Source organism: Carcharhinus amblyrhynchos, unplaced genomic scaffold, assembly GCF_965287045.1.
Source record: "Carcharhinus amblyrhynchos unplaced genomic scaffold, sCarAmb.v2.hapA scaffold_49, whole genome shotgun sequence".
Taxonomy (NCBI): domain Eukaryota; kingdom Metazoa; phylum Chordata; class Chondrichthyes; order Carcharhiniformes; family Carcharhinidae; genus Carcharhinus; species Carcharhinus amblyrhynchos.
The window spans coordinates 2067378-2085247 of NW_027649790.1; the positions used below are offsets into that span (position 1 = coordinate 2067378).

General features: G+C 40.7%; 1 protein-coding gene across 1 annotated transcript in view; it reads left to right on the plus strand.

Moving 5' to 3' along the window:
• Positions 1 to 17870, plus strand: part of srpra (SRP receptor subunit alpha) — a 41030-nt gene that overhangs the window by 17216 nt on the left and 5944 nt on the right. Inside the window, exons 2-10 of the mRNA XM_080182229.1 lie at positions 2887 to 2970; positions 4498 to 4661; positions 6762 to 6904; positions 8684 to 8855; positions 10738 to 10894; positions 13053 to 13165; positions 13297 to 13415; positions 13550 to 13636; positions 15174 to 15346. Of these exons, the coding sequence (XP_080038355.1) occupies positions 2887 to 2970; positions 4498 to 4661; positions 6762 to 6904; positions 8684 to 8855; positions 10738 to 10894; positions 13053 to 13165; positions 13297 to 13415; positions 13550 to 13636; positions 15174 to 15346 (1212 nt within the window). The remainder of the gene's footprint in view (positions 1 to 2886; positions 2971 to 4497; positions 4662 to 6761; positions 6905 to 8683; positions 8856 to 10737; positions 10895 to 13052; positions 13166 to 13296; positions 13416 to 13549; positions 13637 to 15173; positions 15347 to 17870) is intronic.

The window sequence follows — 17870 nt, forward strand, 5'->3', positions numbered from 1 at the left end:
CCTTTCCGTTGCTGCACTATTGGTAATTTACCAAAATTTGCTGGACTCTGGGGTGGAAAACAGTAAATGTGATGCCACCATTTAAAAAAGGAGGTAAACAAAACACAGGTAACTATAGGCTGCTTAGCTTAACTTCTGTAGTAGGGAAAATGCTTGAATCTATCATCAAGGAAAAAATAGCGAGACATCTAGATATAAATTGTCCCATTGGAAAGAAGCAGCATGGATTCATAAAGGGCAGGTCATGTTTGACTAATTTGATGGAATTCTTCGAGAACATTACATGTGCAGTGGACAATGGGGAACCTGTGAATGTGGTGTATATATGGATTTCCAGAAGGTATTTGACAAGGTGCCGCACCAAAGACTGCTACATAAGATAAAGGTGCACGATGTTACAAGTAATGTATTAGCATGGATAGAGGATTGGTTAACTAACAGAAAGCAAAGAGTGGGGATAAGTGAGTATTTTTCTGGTTGGTGATCAGTGACTAGTGGTGTGCCTCGGGGATCAGTGTTGGGACAGCAATTGTTTACGATTTACATAGATGATTTGGAGTTGGGGACCAAATGTAATGTGTCAAAATTCGCAGATGACACTAAGTTGGGTGGAAGAGCAAAGTGCACAGAGGACGCTGAAAGTCTGCAAAGGGATATAGGTAATCTGAGAGTGGGCAAGGGTCTGGGAAATGGAGTACAATGTTGGTAAATGTGAGGTCAGCCAATTTGGTGGGAATAACAGCAAAATGGGCTATTATTTAAATAGTAAAAAATTGCAACATGCTGCTATGTAGAGGGACCTGGGTGTCCTTGTGCAGGAATCTCAAGGAGTTAGTTTGCAGGAGCAGCAGGTAATTAAGAAGGTAAGTGGAATTTAGTCCTTCATTGCTAAAGGGATGGAGTTTAAAAACAGGGAAGTTATGTTGCAGCTGTATAAGGTGCTGGTGAGGTCACACCTGGAGTACTGTGTACAGTTTTGGCCTCCTTGAGAAAGGATATACTGGCACTGGAGGGTTGCAGAGGAGATTCACTAGGTTGATTATGGAGTTGAGAGGGTTGGCTTATGATGAGAGACTGAGGAGACTGGAGCTATATTAATTAGAATTCAGAAGAAAGGGGAGATTTTATAGAAACATATCAGATTATGAAGGGAATAGAGAAGATAGAAGCAGGGAAGTTGTTTCCAAAGGCAGGTAAAACTAGAACTAGAGGGCATCGCCGCAAAATAATGGGAAGGAGATTTAGGTCTGAGTTGAAAACGAACTTCTTCACACAGGGTTGTGAATCTGTGGAATATCCTGCCTGCTGAAGCAGTTGAGGCTACCTCATTAAATGTTTTTAAGGCAAAGATAGATAAATTTTTGAACAGTAAAGAAATTAAGGGTTACGGTGAGCAGGCGGGTAAGTGGAGCTGAGTCCACGGAAAGATCAGCTGTGATCTTATTGAATGGTGGAGCAGGCTAAAGGGGCCAGGTGGCCTAATTCCTGCTCCTTGTTCTTCTGTTCTTTATACACCTCAAATAGCAGCTGAATATGTATCATCAGAAACTGGGTGTTCCTTGCTGCTTGACTGTAGTGAGCACCAATCTGAGTTTCTGTTTCCAAACGTAGTTGTATTTCCCATAACATTCACCAGCTATCAATTAGAAGTGAGAGTCTGGCTGACCTCAACCCTACCTAAACCAGAGACACTGAGACTAGTTTTAGGTTCTTTATCATGGCCCTGTCTGCTATCAGCTTATTTGGCACTGACTGTGATCACACTTGGGACCTTCTTGAATGTTGGAGCAGAATTCGCCCAGGCAAGTGGAAAGTGTTCCATCAGACTCCTGATTTGTGCCTCGTTGATTGCCCACAGTCTGAACACAGTCACAATCTCCTCCGAATTCCCCGTCTCTTAACTGCATCTGTCTCTCAGATCACTCCATAAGGAGAATTCTGATAGAAACTGAGTTTGTGTATCAGCTATTCTCCATGATGCTGCTTGTGAGTCGCACAGGTAGAAACGTTTTTTTTAGATAGCACGCCTCAACAGCCCTCCAGAGTTCAGGGTACGTCTTCAAGCTTTGTTCCTCTTTAAAAATCTGCTCATCAGTTTCTCACCTTGATGAAGGTTTTTTAGTTTACTAGTGTCACAAGTGGACTTACATTAACACTGCAATGAAGTGAAAATTCTCTAGTTGCCACACTCTGGCGTCTGTTTGGGTACACTGAGGAAGAATTTAGCATGACCAAGGCACCTAACCAGTACGTCTTTCAGAGTGGGAGGAAACCAGAGCTCCCGGAGAGGGAACACACAGACATGGGGAGAATGTGCAGACTGCACAAACAGTGACCCAAGCCGGGAATCAAACCTGGGTCCCTGGCACTAAGAGGCAACAGTGCTAACCACTCGGCCACCATGCTGTTAAGGTGGAGTTGAGACCGAGTGTGGTATTGGATGAAGTAGCACTAGAATGCGGGGAGAAGGTGATCAGACCAGGGTGATAAACACCATTCAGGAATTGCATTCTAACTTTACATCTGTTTTGACTATAAATTTCTATTTCCACACATCCACTGGCAGGAAGATTGATCTATTGCCTGGGAAGCTTAATATTCTTCATTTTTAAATCTTGACAAAGTTTATTATGGGTGAATTTGTCAAGAAAAAATATATAATTATGGATCAAATGTAATGACCTGATACAAAAGCAAGTAGCTTGAAGAGTTCGTTGTTCCTTGCTGACAGAAATTTGTTAGCATGTATTAGACTAGAGAAATGTCTTTCTAGAGAAATGTTGGCATCCCTGACCAAATTCACTGGGCCATATTATGTTATCCTTACCTCTGAGACAATATAAATTTCAGTAGTTCAGCTGATGAACTGACCGTTTTGTTTTGCAGGAGAGAGGAGGAAACAACTCATTCACTCATGAAGCCCTCACTCTTAAATACAAGCTGGACAATGAGTTTGAGTTGCTGTTTGTGGTGAGTATTCAACAGAGCAAATATACTCCATAAGTATAAAAAGCATAAGAAACCATTCCCTGTGGTGTCTATGCAAGTTCTTTAGTTAATGTTAATGTTTCACCTGGTGAGATGCTATAAAATCTTAAATCTGAAGTTGAGTTCAGGAAATCAAAGTGTGTAGTGCATATTGACATAGATGAATGAATTTGCTCAATGGGAACACAGTAAAACCTGTAAAATTGAATATCTACCAAAAAAAGCAGTTGCAGACATTCTTGAACCAATGGACCCCTTGCAGCAAGTCACAATGCATCAAGTCCATTTGCAACCTAAAATGGTGGGCAGATCATTCGCTTTAGAACCAGGAGCTGCAGCAACAACTTGGGAGTGGAAGAAGCACTGATTGAACCAGTGAAGAATCCCATTGTTTAAACTGAAGTCAAATTCACTGGTTGTAGCTGTTGTGATCTAATATAGGAGGGAAAGGAATAAATATCTGAAAAGTTGGAAGATGAATAGACACTGATTACAGGAAATGAGGCCAGCACCACAAGCTCCAGTCTTCTTCTTGGACTGTAACTCCTCCATTTTCCCTTTTTTAACTACTCGGAGCTAGCTGCCTACTTCCTGGAACATCTCAGTGCCAATGAAATACATTCCAGAATCCCATATTCCATGTAATAGAACTCCAGCTGATAATTTGGGAAATAAGATTATGAACTGAAATCGTGCGTACGCAGGGATTGAAAATTAATCCAAATCTGGAGTGAGGGCAAAACAAAGGAGGAATGAAGCATAAGAGAGCCAATCCTGAAATATATGACTCATCCAGTTTATTGTATGTAAAATGGCCATTTTAAAAATAATATTTTGAAATAAAATCTCTTAGAGGTTTGAAATTTACAAATTTCACTATAATAAATGTATGTTGATTTACTTTATTGCTATGTGCACCTTTGCCTACAGCAAGAAATTTTGTTGCACATGTTTCTTCCCATATTTACTGTAATAAATTCTAACATTTCAGGATCAAATCAATGGTCTCGCTGTCTTTGGTCACATTGAGTCCATACATGGCATACTTTTTAAATGCAGTGTTGTGCAGGTTTTAAATGCAGTGTTGTGCAGGATGGGAGAGGGTACTGTCCGGTCTTTGTATTTTATGCTCTCTGTAGCGGTCTGAAACAATCAGTGCTGTAGTTGTCCAGAAAGAAGAGTGCAGTATTATTGGTACATAGTAGATTCTCCAAATTTCTAAAACTCGCGTGACATCACTACTCCATTGAGTGGTGATGTTAACCTTCATGATAATCCATAGTTTTGCCCAATAGTTGGGCCCTGTGCCCTAAGATTTGGTGCTAGTCTATTAACTTGTAGCAGTTTGTAATGCTTCCTGTTTGTTATATGCCATGAGGAGAATTAAAGATATTCCAGGATAAGAGTGTTTTTTTTTTACAAACTCATTGACTGAGTTTACAAGTGTGGTTGTCAGAACAAGATCCAGTTCATTTAGAGGCATTTTCTCATCTCTCTTTGCCTTAACAGGTGGGATACCAAAAAATCCTGACGTTAACATATGTCGACAAATTTATTGATGACATCCACATGCAGTTTCGGGATAAATATAGGAACCAGTTACAGCAGCAAGGAGTGATGGGCCTCCTTAATGGTTCCTTTGACTTTTCAGATGATTTCAGCAGCCTCTTGAGGTAAGAGAATTGAAAGTCTGAAAGGGGAAAAAAATACCGATGACTCACAAGTAATACTCAACACATTTGTAAACTTGTGCAATACTGAAAGCAAAAACCTTGGATTCATTTAAGAAACAACTGGATCCTGTGATGGAACAGCTGTAGATTTTTCCTTTGGTGCAAGGTACAGTAGGCGAACTTAGTTTCTCTCTCTTTATAATTTTTCAAAGTTTAGTGTTTTTTGAGGACCCATTTCTTCCACTAGAGTTTGCTAATGTGAGACGTAGTGTGGTAAGTCACATGCCTCTAAACTTGCCAGTCTTGCAGTAACTGTTGGATTTCATTCAGAAATAAACCAGGGATTTAGAGGCTCTGCTAGTTTCATTTTCTATTTGTAGTTGAACAGATATCGCTGGTCATCGTTTAGTCACAGAATCTCAAAATGATTACAACACACATTGAGGAAATATGGTCCAGTGTATCAGTGCTGGCTCACTACAAAAAACATCTAAACTAATCGCCCTCCCCTGCCTTTTCTTCATAGCCCTGTATTTTTTTTATTCTGATAATTATCCAATTCCAAATCCAAACTCTGTAAAAACATTCTGCTTCAAGTTGTCTTTGATTCTGTTGCCATTCACCATAAATCAATGTCCACTGATTCATGACCCTTCTGTCAATGTCAACAGTTTCTCTTTTGCTAACTAAAGCCCCTCATGCACTATGAGACAAATGCAAAAAGCCCAAATTTCAACAGAAGAAAATAATGCTGATTGGTTGGCGATAATGTTACCATAGAGAGCAACAGGGAACTAACAATAGGCTCAAGTTCCTGGTAATTCTAAAAAGCGCAAAGCTTGAACATATTCCTTTTGTTTGCAAAAAAAGGTCCCTGTGTAGGATTGTATATTGCTGTAAATGAGCCATGTTAAGAGCTTGACTGTTTATCTTAAATTGGTTATAACTTCCTCATTGCTTTTTCTGTGGCAATACCTAAGTTAATCATAGTGGATTCCCAAACAGCATCCTTTTCTCCAACAGTATAAATTATTGTGATTGTTTTAAATTTGGCATTCTTGCACTTGTCCTCAAGAGTGCAGGATGAAAAGCTTTGGTAACAGGTCTCCTTTTCCAGCAGCATTCAAGTTCTGTGCTACTGAATGCTAATTGTGCCCTCCATGCACAAGTCTAGGTCATTAATGTAGATGAAGAAAAGCTGTGGTCCTGATACTGACCCCAGGAACACTCAACTATATTACCATTCTCTAGTTCACAAAAACAGTTGTTCACCACTACCGATTACTGTCCCTCCACCAGTTTTGTATCCATACTGCCATTGCGCCTTTTATTCCATTGGCTTTTAACTTTGTTGACAAGCCTGTTATGTGACACTTTATAAAGTATCTTCATAAAAACAAAGTTAGTTAAAATGATTTGCCCCTAACACATCCATGCTGGCTACCCTAGATTAATCTACATTTATCCAAGTGACTGTTAATTTTGTCCATATGGAATAATGGAAAACTTTGGATCGGGCTACACTGAAACTGGTACTAAAAGTGAAAGGACGTGGTTTCAAAAAAGCTTTCCCACCACTGTGGTTAATCAGTTTACCCATCTTATTCCTAGAATTGCTCGGCAAAGAAGGCATTTTTGGAGGAGCTGTGTGGTTATGCCTTTTGTCATGTCAAACATATCTTGTAAGGTGGTAGTAGTGTGTGTAATTGACCCCAGTACCTTGAGCTTGCTTGTCACTTATCAGATGAGACACCCACTTCTGATGCTTCCTGCAACTACTTGAATGTAGATGTAGTCTAGGAGAGGAGCATGTTTTACTGCGATTTCCCCCTATAGTATAATGGTGGCATTCCACCGTTGGACTCCTGCGTTAGGAACAGATACTAAGCTAGGTCCCAAAGAGCTATAAGAATCACCTATAGTGAGGGAGAGTCAAAATAAAATAAATGTTTATCACAGTATTGAAACTATTGAGTCCTTTGAAGCTAGAAATCTCATAACAGCACTACCTTTGCTTTTTATTTAAAGAAAAGTGTATTTTGCGCAGTATTGATTGAGTAATTCTGTTACTTATCATTTCATTTTGTTGCTGGTCCTCAGAACTGCTGAGGAACGCACCAAAGGAAAAGCACCTTCTGTCATGAAAACATTTGAACAATCCGATAAATCAAAGAAAACTGTGAAATCTATGATAGAAATCCGTGGAGAAAAGGGGAAGGAGAGCAAGAAAAATAAGAAGGATGGTAAGTCATTGTGCACTAGCAGAGTGTTTTGAATCTGTCTCCTGGTATTGTGGTCCTGGGAAAGTGTACCCTTTAAGAGTGCAGAGATTGCTGAACCAGGCAGGAAGGGTATTGATGAGCAGATCTCAGAAGAATTTTGGCAAAAGTGCAGTGTCATCAGCAGCAGTAATTTTGTTGGATACGTACAAAGGAAATGGTATCAATCCCTCAGATGCAAGACAAATCGATCCTTGAGTTTGTGTCCTTCTCTGAATGGATGAGGCACAAATAGAACTTGCTGATTATTTCAAAGCATTGGCATAGTTTTCAATTTTAATTAAAGTTGAACCATTGGGCTAGCTTTATTTTTTCTTAATTTTATTCATTTATATGTTTTTTAAGATGAGCAATGCACCCAAAGTGAATGTCCATATGGACAATGAAGTGAAATTGAATTGAAGTGATGTGCTGTAGAGGGGAAAAAAGGCTCTGATCAATAGGGTGCTGAACAAAAAAGTTAGCAAATCATTGAGAATATGCTCTTTTTAATGAGAAGAATACCTTTTGTTTCAGGAAGCAGGAATCTGATTGTTAGAGAATGATTTTTACAGTCAGTCTCAGCTTCTTCTGTAACTGGTTATACATTGAAGCTGTTGGCTGGATTATCTTAGAGAACTTTACCTGCTACAGCACAAACATGACTCTCTAACAGCCAGAGCCATTGCCACTGCTCATGGCATATGGAAGGGAATGCTGTGCAGATAAGTATTGTCAAATTGCCTGCCATCTGTATAATAGCAAGAGATGACTGAAAGACACTTGTCTGTATGCAGATATTTTTGCACCTTGATGTTCAGTTGTGTGTCGCATGAGGTCCTGAGGTTTGGAAGTCCTCTAAGCATGGCTCTCCCTCTGGTTGAGGTGCATGAAGTACATAAGCAACTGGTCGGTGTTTGCTCGGGCAAAGAATTTAAACAAGGGAGAGTGAAGGACAGGGCAAGAGGAGGAAGGATGGGGGGGACGATGAGAGGGGCCACAGGGACAGCAGGGAAGGGGTGTGAGGGGGCACCGGAGAACCAGCGGGGGGGATGTAAAGGAGCCATGAGGACATTAGGGGTGGGTGAAGGGGCCACACTGAGGCTGGTGGGGAGGTGGGGCAGCGGGCTGTGACGGGACCACGGATGGGTGGGGGCCGAAGGTGGGAGACAGCAATTGTGGGGACAGAGAATATCACCTCCCCAAGCTGCTGATTCTTGGGATATGACATCCTGGCACATCTGCCTTATCTAAGCAGCCATTGCTTATTTCTGATTCTAGGCATTCAATGTCAGTTGGTATTGTTGAGCAGTGGAACATGGAAACACGAGCAGTGTCTGTTCTGTCTTTGACACATGCACTTTTCAGCCATCACTGAATAGTGATCAGCTGAGGTGAGCTTGGGGAATTTTGTTCCCATCTCTAGTACAGGGGGTGCTTAGTCTGACTAACTTGGTCCTGGAAATAAATGTTTACCGGCAGCGTGTCACTTTAACTGGCCTACTTCAGTGGTTCATTTTCATCTCTTTTGTTGTCATACTAAGGAGACCACAAACACAATGGGGCAAAATGGCTTCCTTCTGTATTCTGAATTCTTCTCGCAAATAGCGATATTTAGATGGCATTCTGATTCCTCTGAGTTGTATAAGAGCTTTTCTGAAGGGTGTCTATTCTTTGGTGGGCTTTTTTCTATATTTTCTCTCTCTCTCTCTTACCCTGTCATTTCATTTTTTTTCTCTCATGCTGCCTCGCCATCATTTACAGCACCTGTACCTGAGGTACCTGCAGCAGAAAAGAAAACTGAGGGTCAGGTAAAGGCTTCCGTAAGCATGGTTGCAGGAGACGCCAATCAAAATGGTTTAACTCAGGAAGAAATCATCCAAAGGAACAGGAAGGAATTTTTCCGTAAAAGATTGGGAAAAGACAAGAAAGAAAGGTGAGAAGGTGACTTATTCCTGAAGGTTTAAATCATTATTGGATCAACTAGCTAGCAGTGTTTGCTGGTTTTGCTTAGTAATGGGTGAGAATGATAAAGTCTGTTGATCTTGTCAGTTTCAGAAGTGCCTGCAACTCCCCTCAGTTTATTATAAGTACAGCCTACACTTTCTCTGTTACATGTTGATGTGTTTCTTGCTATAAAACAACCCTTTAAACATACATATAATTTATTTTACATCACTTAGTTGACAATGTAGATCAGAGACTTGGTGCATTGCACTTACACACCTGATGGATTTATAATGCTCATGATTTTCTGGTAATCAATCCTAACTTTGATACCATCCATTGGAATGTCACTACACTGCCATCACTTTCTTAATTAATTTGCACTTGTTAGAGATTATAGAGTCAAAGTTACACAGCACAGAAAATGGTCCTTCAGTCCATCAGGTCTCTACTGTTCAAAGACAAACCGCCTAACTATCCTAGTTCAATTTCCCACCACTTGACCCTTAGCCTTGTATGTCTTGGCATCGCAGGTGCACGTCTAAATGCGTCTTAAATGTTATGAGGATTTCTGCCTCCACCATCTACCGGTAGAGTTCCAGATCCAGCACTCCACCAAGGGAATTGTTTTTTTCCCATCTATGCCACTCATAATTTTACACATCAGTCATTTCCCCTTTCAGTCTCCTCTACCCCAGTCTATCCAATGTTTCTCATGACTAAAAATCTTGGTGAATTTCCTCTTCACCCTTTCCAGTGCTATCACATCTCTCCTGTAATGTGGATTGCAGAACTGCACATTGGTTATGCCACAGCTGGAATTAATGTTATCTAAAGTTCCAGCATAACTACTCTGCTCTTAAACTCTATGCCTTGGCTATTAAAGGCAAGCATATTGTATGCCTTAACTATTTTATGTACCTCTCCTGCTACCTTAAGGGACCGGTGTACATGCACACCATGGTCCCTGTGATCCTCAGTATTTCCCAGGGTCCTGCTGTTCATAATGTATTCCCTTTCCTTGTTTGTCCTGCCCAAGTGCACAACCTCACACTTATCCAGATTGAATTCCATTTGTCACTGTCTATATCCTCATGTAATTTAATGCAATCCACCTAACTATTTACCATCCACCAATATTTGTATTATCTGTGAACTTGTTGATCAAACCCCTACATTCAAATCTAAATCATTTATCTGAACCACAAACAGCAAGGAACCCAATACTGACTGAGGGAACACAGTCATCCAGTCAGCAAATCACTCCTTAACCATCACCCTCTACTTCCTGCCACTCTGGATCCAATTTGCCAAGTTTCCTTGGATCACATGGGCTCTTCCCTTTGCTGTCATGTTGGATCTTATTAAAAGCTTTGCTGAAGTCCAAGAAGACAACGTCAAATGCATCGCCTTTATCTATACACCTGGTCACCTCTTCGAAACATTCACTCAAGTTGACCTCCCCTTAACAAAACTATGCCGACTGTTCTTGATTAATCCCTGTCTCTCTCCAAATGCAGATTAATTCTGTTTCTCAGAATTACTTCCAATAGTTTCTCCACCACTGAGGTTAGACTGTCTAGCTTGTAGAGTCCTGCTTTATCCCTTCCTTCCTCCTTAAATAATGGTACCATATTGGCTGTCCTCCAGCCCCTGGCACCTCTCTTGCGGCCTGAGAGGAATTGAAAATTATTGCCAGCGCCTCTTCTATCTCACTCAACAGCCTGGGATACGTTTCATCACAGCTCTGGAGATTTATCTAATTTTAAACTTGCCAGACCACTGAGAACTTAGTTTCTTTATATAAGTACAGTGGGTAATTGAGCAGAACGTATGACTATTGTAATGTCTTTGTCCTCCTGGAATTGCAGCAGCAAGTCCCCTAAACCAATAAAACAGAAAACCCGTCGTGTTTGGCCTCTGGATTCCAACAAGACTAGCGCCAAAGAGCTCGACTACAGCAAGAAACTGGCCAACGGTCAATCTGACACCTTCGCTGCCAATGGCGATGACACCAGTGCAGATATGGTACGCTTACTCTTTACAAAACGGTAGCAACCTTTCAACATTGATTATCACCCTCATCAAGTCGGAACGATACATTAGCCTCCTATGTTATTCCCAAGAGCACATTCTTCTCAACCTGAAACACATGCTGAATTTTCATACTGTGGATAACACCAGATTAGCTGGATAAGATTAAAACTGGATCAAAATCTAAAACGTTAACAAGATAAGATGTTGTAGAAGTCTGAGGGGAAAACCAGGAAGGCACTTGACGCTAAGAGATAAATGTTCTCCAGAACAAAGGATTGGTATCGGTCCCACCATTGTTTATAATTTACATGAATGATTTGGACTCTAAATACAATTTAAAAATTTGCAGTCAAAGTTATGTTGCAAACCTAGTTAATAGATGAACGTGACAAAATAAATTTGTAGAATTGGTGAATCATTAACAGATGAATCTCAGCATGAGTGTGAAGTGGTGTATTTTGCTAGGAAAAATAAATAGGCCTGACTCACTAAATGGGGTACACAAACTAATTAATCCATTGTGCAGATACACAAATTATGAAAAGAAACACTGGTTAATTTGGCTGTTACAAAGCACAGGAGTTGAATTCAAGGGGGATAGAATTGAAAAACTGAAATTGTTAAATTTGTATAAAATCTTGTTTAGGCCATGCTTGAGGTATGCACATAGTTCTTGTCCCTAAATTATTCTCCCCTGAATCTGGCTTCCAATGGGGGTACCATAAGCATAGACATGGGTCAAGGGAGGAGTAGGGAAAATACATTAAGATGGCGGCGCGGGCTTGTTGGGCCGAAGGGCCTGTTTCCCATGCTGTGCTGTTCTTTGTTTGTTCTTTATCCTTTTATAACATGGGAACATAGCACTGGACAAGATTAAAAAATAACTTGAGATGATACAAAACTGAGAAATTCATACGAACATATGAATTAGAATCAGGTAGACCTATCAGGAACGATTGAACATGTTGTGGATTGTTTTCTGTAAGAAGGCCAAAGGACAATATAATGTGAAAAGGCTTGATAGGCTAAACACCAGAATTAGGGGCCATAAATATAACATAGCTCCTCAAATTCAACAGCGAAATTGGAAACGATTTTATGCAGGAAGTGATTCAGATGTGGAACAGGGAGAAGATAAATATCATAACTGTATTGAAATAGAAATTAAGATGAGATGAGGAAAAAAGCAAAAGAAGGTTATATTGATGGGATTAGATGTGGGGTGGGGAGGTTTTTATGGGACACAAGCACTCGTATGAATCAGTTGCGCCAAATAGCCATTTTATGCCATATGTTCTACATGTTTTATTTAGATTGGGAGACAGAGTTTGTTGGAGGGGGGGGGTTTTGTTCATAAAGTTCCCTCCCCTTCAGTTTACAGCTGTCTTTGCAATTTGATTATTCTTGTGAGGGTCTTTGGGTAGAGTTTCCCATCTATATTTTTGTATCCTTAGTCTCTGCTTCCCATTTCACCTAACATGCACAGCTGAGACAGTAAAAGCACAACCTTCTTCCCGACTGTCTTTTCCCGTAAATCCAGCCACAGAAAGCTACCCAGGCAAAATTCATGCCTTCATCTTTCATTCTCCCACTGTCCTCATAAATTGGTTTAGGCGTTCACTGGCTGATCAATTGACATGTACTTTAGGCATTTTTAAAATGTAGGCGTTACTAAGTAAATAGTTCAGTAAAAATATGTCATATCGAGACAAACAAGACTGGTAAGTTAATGTCTGAAACATTACCCTCCCCCCCCAAATTCCACTCTGCTAAATGTATTAATTCATTATCGTATTGGTAGGATTTTGCTTTGTGGAAAATAGTTCATTTCTTTTGTGTTATAAGTCAATGCACTTTCAAAATGTGTCACTGTGCATGGTATATTGAATCCATTCTGTGACAAGGCAAGTATAATGTAAATGTTTCTTTTTTGTTCCTGTTTTCCATATTATGATTCATAGAGAACATTAAGTGAGAGTTCAGATGCGATGACAGATTTATAAGAGGCATACAGAGATAGACAGTGAAATGAATAAAAAGGCAGCTCTAGGAAGAGAGACATTCTTCTACTTTTTCTGCAAAGGTCAGTTGGTTTTAAAAATTGAGCTTATTCAGAAATTGTTTCTCATAACAGTGATTATCATTTCAGAATTTACATTTTGGATCAATGGCAGGAGATTTGAAAACTGTAGATTATGAGAGCAGTGAAGAGGGCGAGGAGGAGGAGGAGGAGGAAGTAATCCAAGAAACTTCTAACGTCAGGTATGTATGAACCATATTCATCCCCTTCAGATTTGAACGTTCAAGCATTCACCCAATGAGACTGTTCGTAAGTTATTAAACTGGATTTCTGTGATAGTTTGCATTTGTTTAATGTACAATATTCCACTTAGTGTGAAGAAACGTGGATTTGGTGGCATGTTTGGAATGCTAAAGGGCCTGGTTGGATCCAAAAGCCTTACCCCTAAGGACATGGAACCTGTCCTTGACAAAATGAAGGATCACTTGATTGGTAGGTTGCAGGGACCTCCTCAGACTAATCAATACTCTACATATGATTGCAGTGCAATTTACTTGTATACTATAACTAATCTGATTGGCCTTTAAATTATCCTTGACTCATATTTTCTCTCTACCTACCTGCAGCTAAAAATGTTGCTGCAGATATTGCAGTCCGGCTGTGTGAATCGGTGGCCAAGAAATTGGAGGGAAAAGTCATGGGAACCTTCAGCAGTAAGTTGGCTTTATGTTGTGACCTGGACCATCACCTGTGGCATGACCCTTATTTAACATAAGTTTAAAAAGTCAATTTTGTTAGTCATAAATAAGCTTTACATTAATACTGCAATGAAGTTACTGTGAAATTTCTCTGATTGTCACACTATGGTGCCTGATTGGGTCAGTGCACCTAACCAGCGTGTCTTTCAGTCGTACCTCATGAAGTTAAATTGTAGATTTGAAGCCAAGTTCAGCTTTCATGAAGTGCTTCCAGTCAGTAATTATCTTCATTGCTGTCACCTCGCCAACTATAGAGAATGTGATCAGACTTTAAATATTAGAATGTGGTGTAGTGGAGGATTGATTTTTTTTTTATAGAGCCACTTTCCACCAATGGATGGACCCTTGCCTATCACTAAATATCTTGCAGGCTTAAATTTGATAGCTTTCTGTTGTGTCCTGTGGCTTCTAAAATTGTTCTGTAGTAAAGATGATGCACAGTCCACCACATTTAAATTAACAATGTATGCATTCCTTGTGAGATCTCTAGCCTGTAACAAGTTTCATTGGAGAAGCCTTGTCATTCTAAGGAGCGCTTCCACTTTCCTAATAGAGACTGTTGCATTTATGAATGGCATCCTTTGCTGCATCTTCATTGCCAATACAAGTTTCACAAGCACCATAAAACAAATCCTAAGGGTAAGCTTAGTGATAGTCATGTAATTGCAGCCAGATGGCAGTCTACATCAGGGAAAATGTTTGAGATGACTCCAAGGATAAAATGACAGAAACTGGAATAGCTACAGCAGTAGAACCAATCTTGTCATGTTTAGTTATTAAAAATGTTGTCAAGGTTTGAGAGTACAGTACAAACTGTAAATTAGTTTATCTCCATCTCGTACTAGCTGTTGTTTGAATTCCTATATTTGTACCATGTTCTGTCTGTCTGATGTTATTGGAATTCTGCGCAGTAAGTGATGCCTGCCTCTAGATGGCAGCTTCTGGCTGTTGGGTGTGCTCACTTCTTTAAACATCAAGCGTTATGTCCTACAATAGTGCACAGTGAGGCAGTATTTCCGTTTATCTTCCGTTTACAGAACAGCTTGTGTCACTTTAGGGGGAGGTTAAAGAAAGCAAATTTCAAAGGAAAACTTCAGCTGTTTTACAAAATATCCCATGGGCAGAATTAGCTGATCTTGCCATTTTCTCTGGGATGGGTTAGAGAAAACTAACCACAGTTTCTGCTTTTTTGAGTGGCTTCTGTTGGAACTGATTTGTGCATAAACATTGGGTGAAGTAAGGATGGTGCTCAGCTGTGTTTCCACTCTCCTCCCACCCAAAAAATAGGAAAGCTCATTAACAAGCTTATTGTTTAGACTGGCATCCCTGATGTGATGCTGCAAGCTGCTTGTACAACCGGCATCCTGGGAGCACAGGGAATGCGATGGGGACACGGTTGCAAAGTAGATACCAACCATTTTCTTTCGATCCTTTTTCTCGATTTGTTAGCTACCCTTCCCCCTTGCTAACTGAGCGTACCTTTCTCTGACAGCGGTGACCTCAACAGTGAAGCAGGCATTGCAGGATTCCCTCGTCCAGATCTTGCAACCAAAGCGGCGTGTCGACATCCTGCGTGATATCCTCGAAGCTCAGAAGCTGAGACGTCCCTTTGTTGTTACTTTCTGCGGTGTGAACGGAGTTGGAAAGTCTACCAACCTTGCCAAGGTTGAGCATCAGTGAAAGCTATTGTTGTGATAACGTAACAGTTGTTCACAGGATGGTAAAGGTGAAACAATCTCAAAGAGCAGCGGGGAACAAACGGGTTTTGTCATTTCCCCAGCGTCCCCTCTTGCCGTTTAATTTTCCCAGCTCAAATGGAAACTTGTTTGCTTCTGGCTTTGGGGATGGGCATTTTTCTCCTTTCTGGCTGAATTCAGTTTTTAGCCCTGATCTGTTTCATTTCCAAAGACCAGCTGCCTTCTCCTCTAACATTAACCATCTGTAGTCCTGCTTCAATCCAATACATGTAAAAGGAATTGAAAATAAGAATGCAGGTGCAGCAAGCAATTAGGAAGCAAATGGCATGTTGGCCTTTATTGCAAGTGGACTGGAGTGGAGAATAAATAAGTCTTGCCACATGTGAAACTATATCTGGAATACTGAGTGTAAGGAAAGGAAGACTTGCAGCAGAGGGAGTGCAGCAAAGGTTCGCTAGATTGATCCCTGAGATGAGATGCTTGTCCTATGCTGAGAGGCTGAGATTGGACTCAAAATTCCCTCAAGTTTAGAGGAATGAGAGGGGTGCAAGCTTCTGAAGAGATTTGGCAAAGTGAATCCTGAGGGGTTATTTACCCTGGCTGGGAAATGTGGAATATGGGCAGCTTTAGGATAAGGCAGTTCGGAATCTTTGGAGTTCCCGTATCCCTGGAGGGTTCTGTACACTCCATCATTAAATATATTTATGGTTGAGATGGACAGATTTTTTGGCCTGTCAGGGAATTGAGGGAAATATTTATTCCTTATTCATTCGTGGGACATGAGCATGCTTGACTGGCCAGCATTTATTGCCCATCCCTGGGAGACTCGTTGAGAGTCCCAACCACATTGCTGTGGCTCTGGAGTCACATGTAGTCTAGACCAGGTAAGGATGGCAGATTTCCTTCCCTAAAGGACATTAATGAACCAGGTGGGTTTTTCCAATAATTGACAATGGTTTCATGGTCATCAGTAGATTCTTAATCCCAAATGCTTTTTGTCAAATTCAAATTCCACCTTCTGCCATGGCGAGATTCGAACCCAAATTCCCAGAAATTAGCTGAGTTTCTGAATTAATAGTCCAGCAAAAATACCACGAGGCCATTGCCTCCCCACATATTATGGGCAGGAATATGAAGTTGAATATCAGGCATGATTGTTTTGATTGGCAGAACAAATTTGAGGAGCTGCAAGGCCAACTCTCTATTGATTAATATGTTCTTAATTCCTTCTGCTTATCCAGCTTCACTCACTTTTTTCCTAGTAAGTCAAGCTTATAGCCACTCTTTGACTGTGTCCATTCTTTTTCTTTACATCTCTTGTAATAGAGGTCACTCTCGAAATACAAAATGTAACAGCACTGATTACCCTGCAAGATAAAGTAATTCTATTCCATGGGCATGTCCTTTTCCTATCTTTTGCTTAAATATCTCCTTCATATTGCATATCGGCTGTTAAGCTGCCGACTTCTGTTTTTGACCCTGTCCCTCAACAAATTTAGAATTCTGTTTCCTAGGGTTCTAGCAGTCTTTCTTCCATCAGTGAGACTCCTCACATATAAACGAGAGTTCTGCTCCAGTGAAGGCAGCTTTCCTTTGTTGGTGACTCTGTAGCTCTGTGCAATAGGGTATGAAGTCGCAGATAAGGGACAGAAATAGTCCTGGTCCCCTCATGCTGATACTATAGTTAAGAAAGCCCACCAATGCCTCTACTTTCTCAGAAGACTAAGGAAATTTGGCATGTCAGCTACAACTCTTACCAACCTGTGCACTTGCACCATAGAAAGCATTCTTTCTGGTTGTATCACAACTTGGTATGGCTTCTGCTCTGCCCAAGACCGCAAGGAACTACAAAAGGTTGTGAATGTAGCCCAATCCATCATGTAAACCAGCCTCACATCCATTGACTCTGTTTACACTTCCTGCTGCCTCGGCAAAGGAGCCAGCATAATTAAGGGCCCCACGCACCCCAGACATTCTCTCTTCCTCCTTCCGTTGAGAAAAAGATACAAAAACTTGAGGTCACGATTCAACTGCTTTTTCCCTGCTGCTATCAAACTTACGAATGGACCTACCTCACATTAAGTTGATCTTTCTCTACACCCTAGCTATGACTGTAACACTACATTCTGCACTCTCTCATTTTCTTCTCTATGAATGGCATGCTTTGTATAGTGTGCAAGAAACAATACTTTTCACTTTGTTAATACATGTGACAATAATAAATCAAATCAGTATTACCCTTTGGAGACCTGATACAGATGGCAGAGTTAGAGGTATCATCTGGATATGAGGAGTAAAGAAAACCCTTCATGAAGTGGGGTGATTAGGCATAGGTGACAGACCTGAACATAGAGAGAGGAGGACACTTGTAAATGGATATGTTTTATTGGCAAGATTGTTGGGGAGAAAGGGAGGTGCTTGTTGGGGTGATGGAGAGGAGCATAAGTCACGTTTAGAGTCATAGAATGTACAAAGGGCCCTTTGGCTTATCG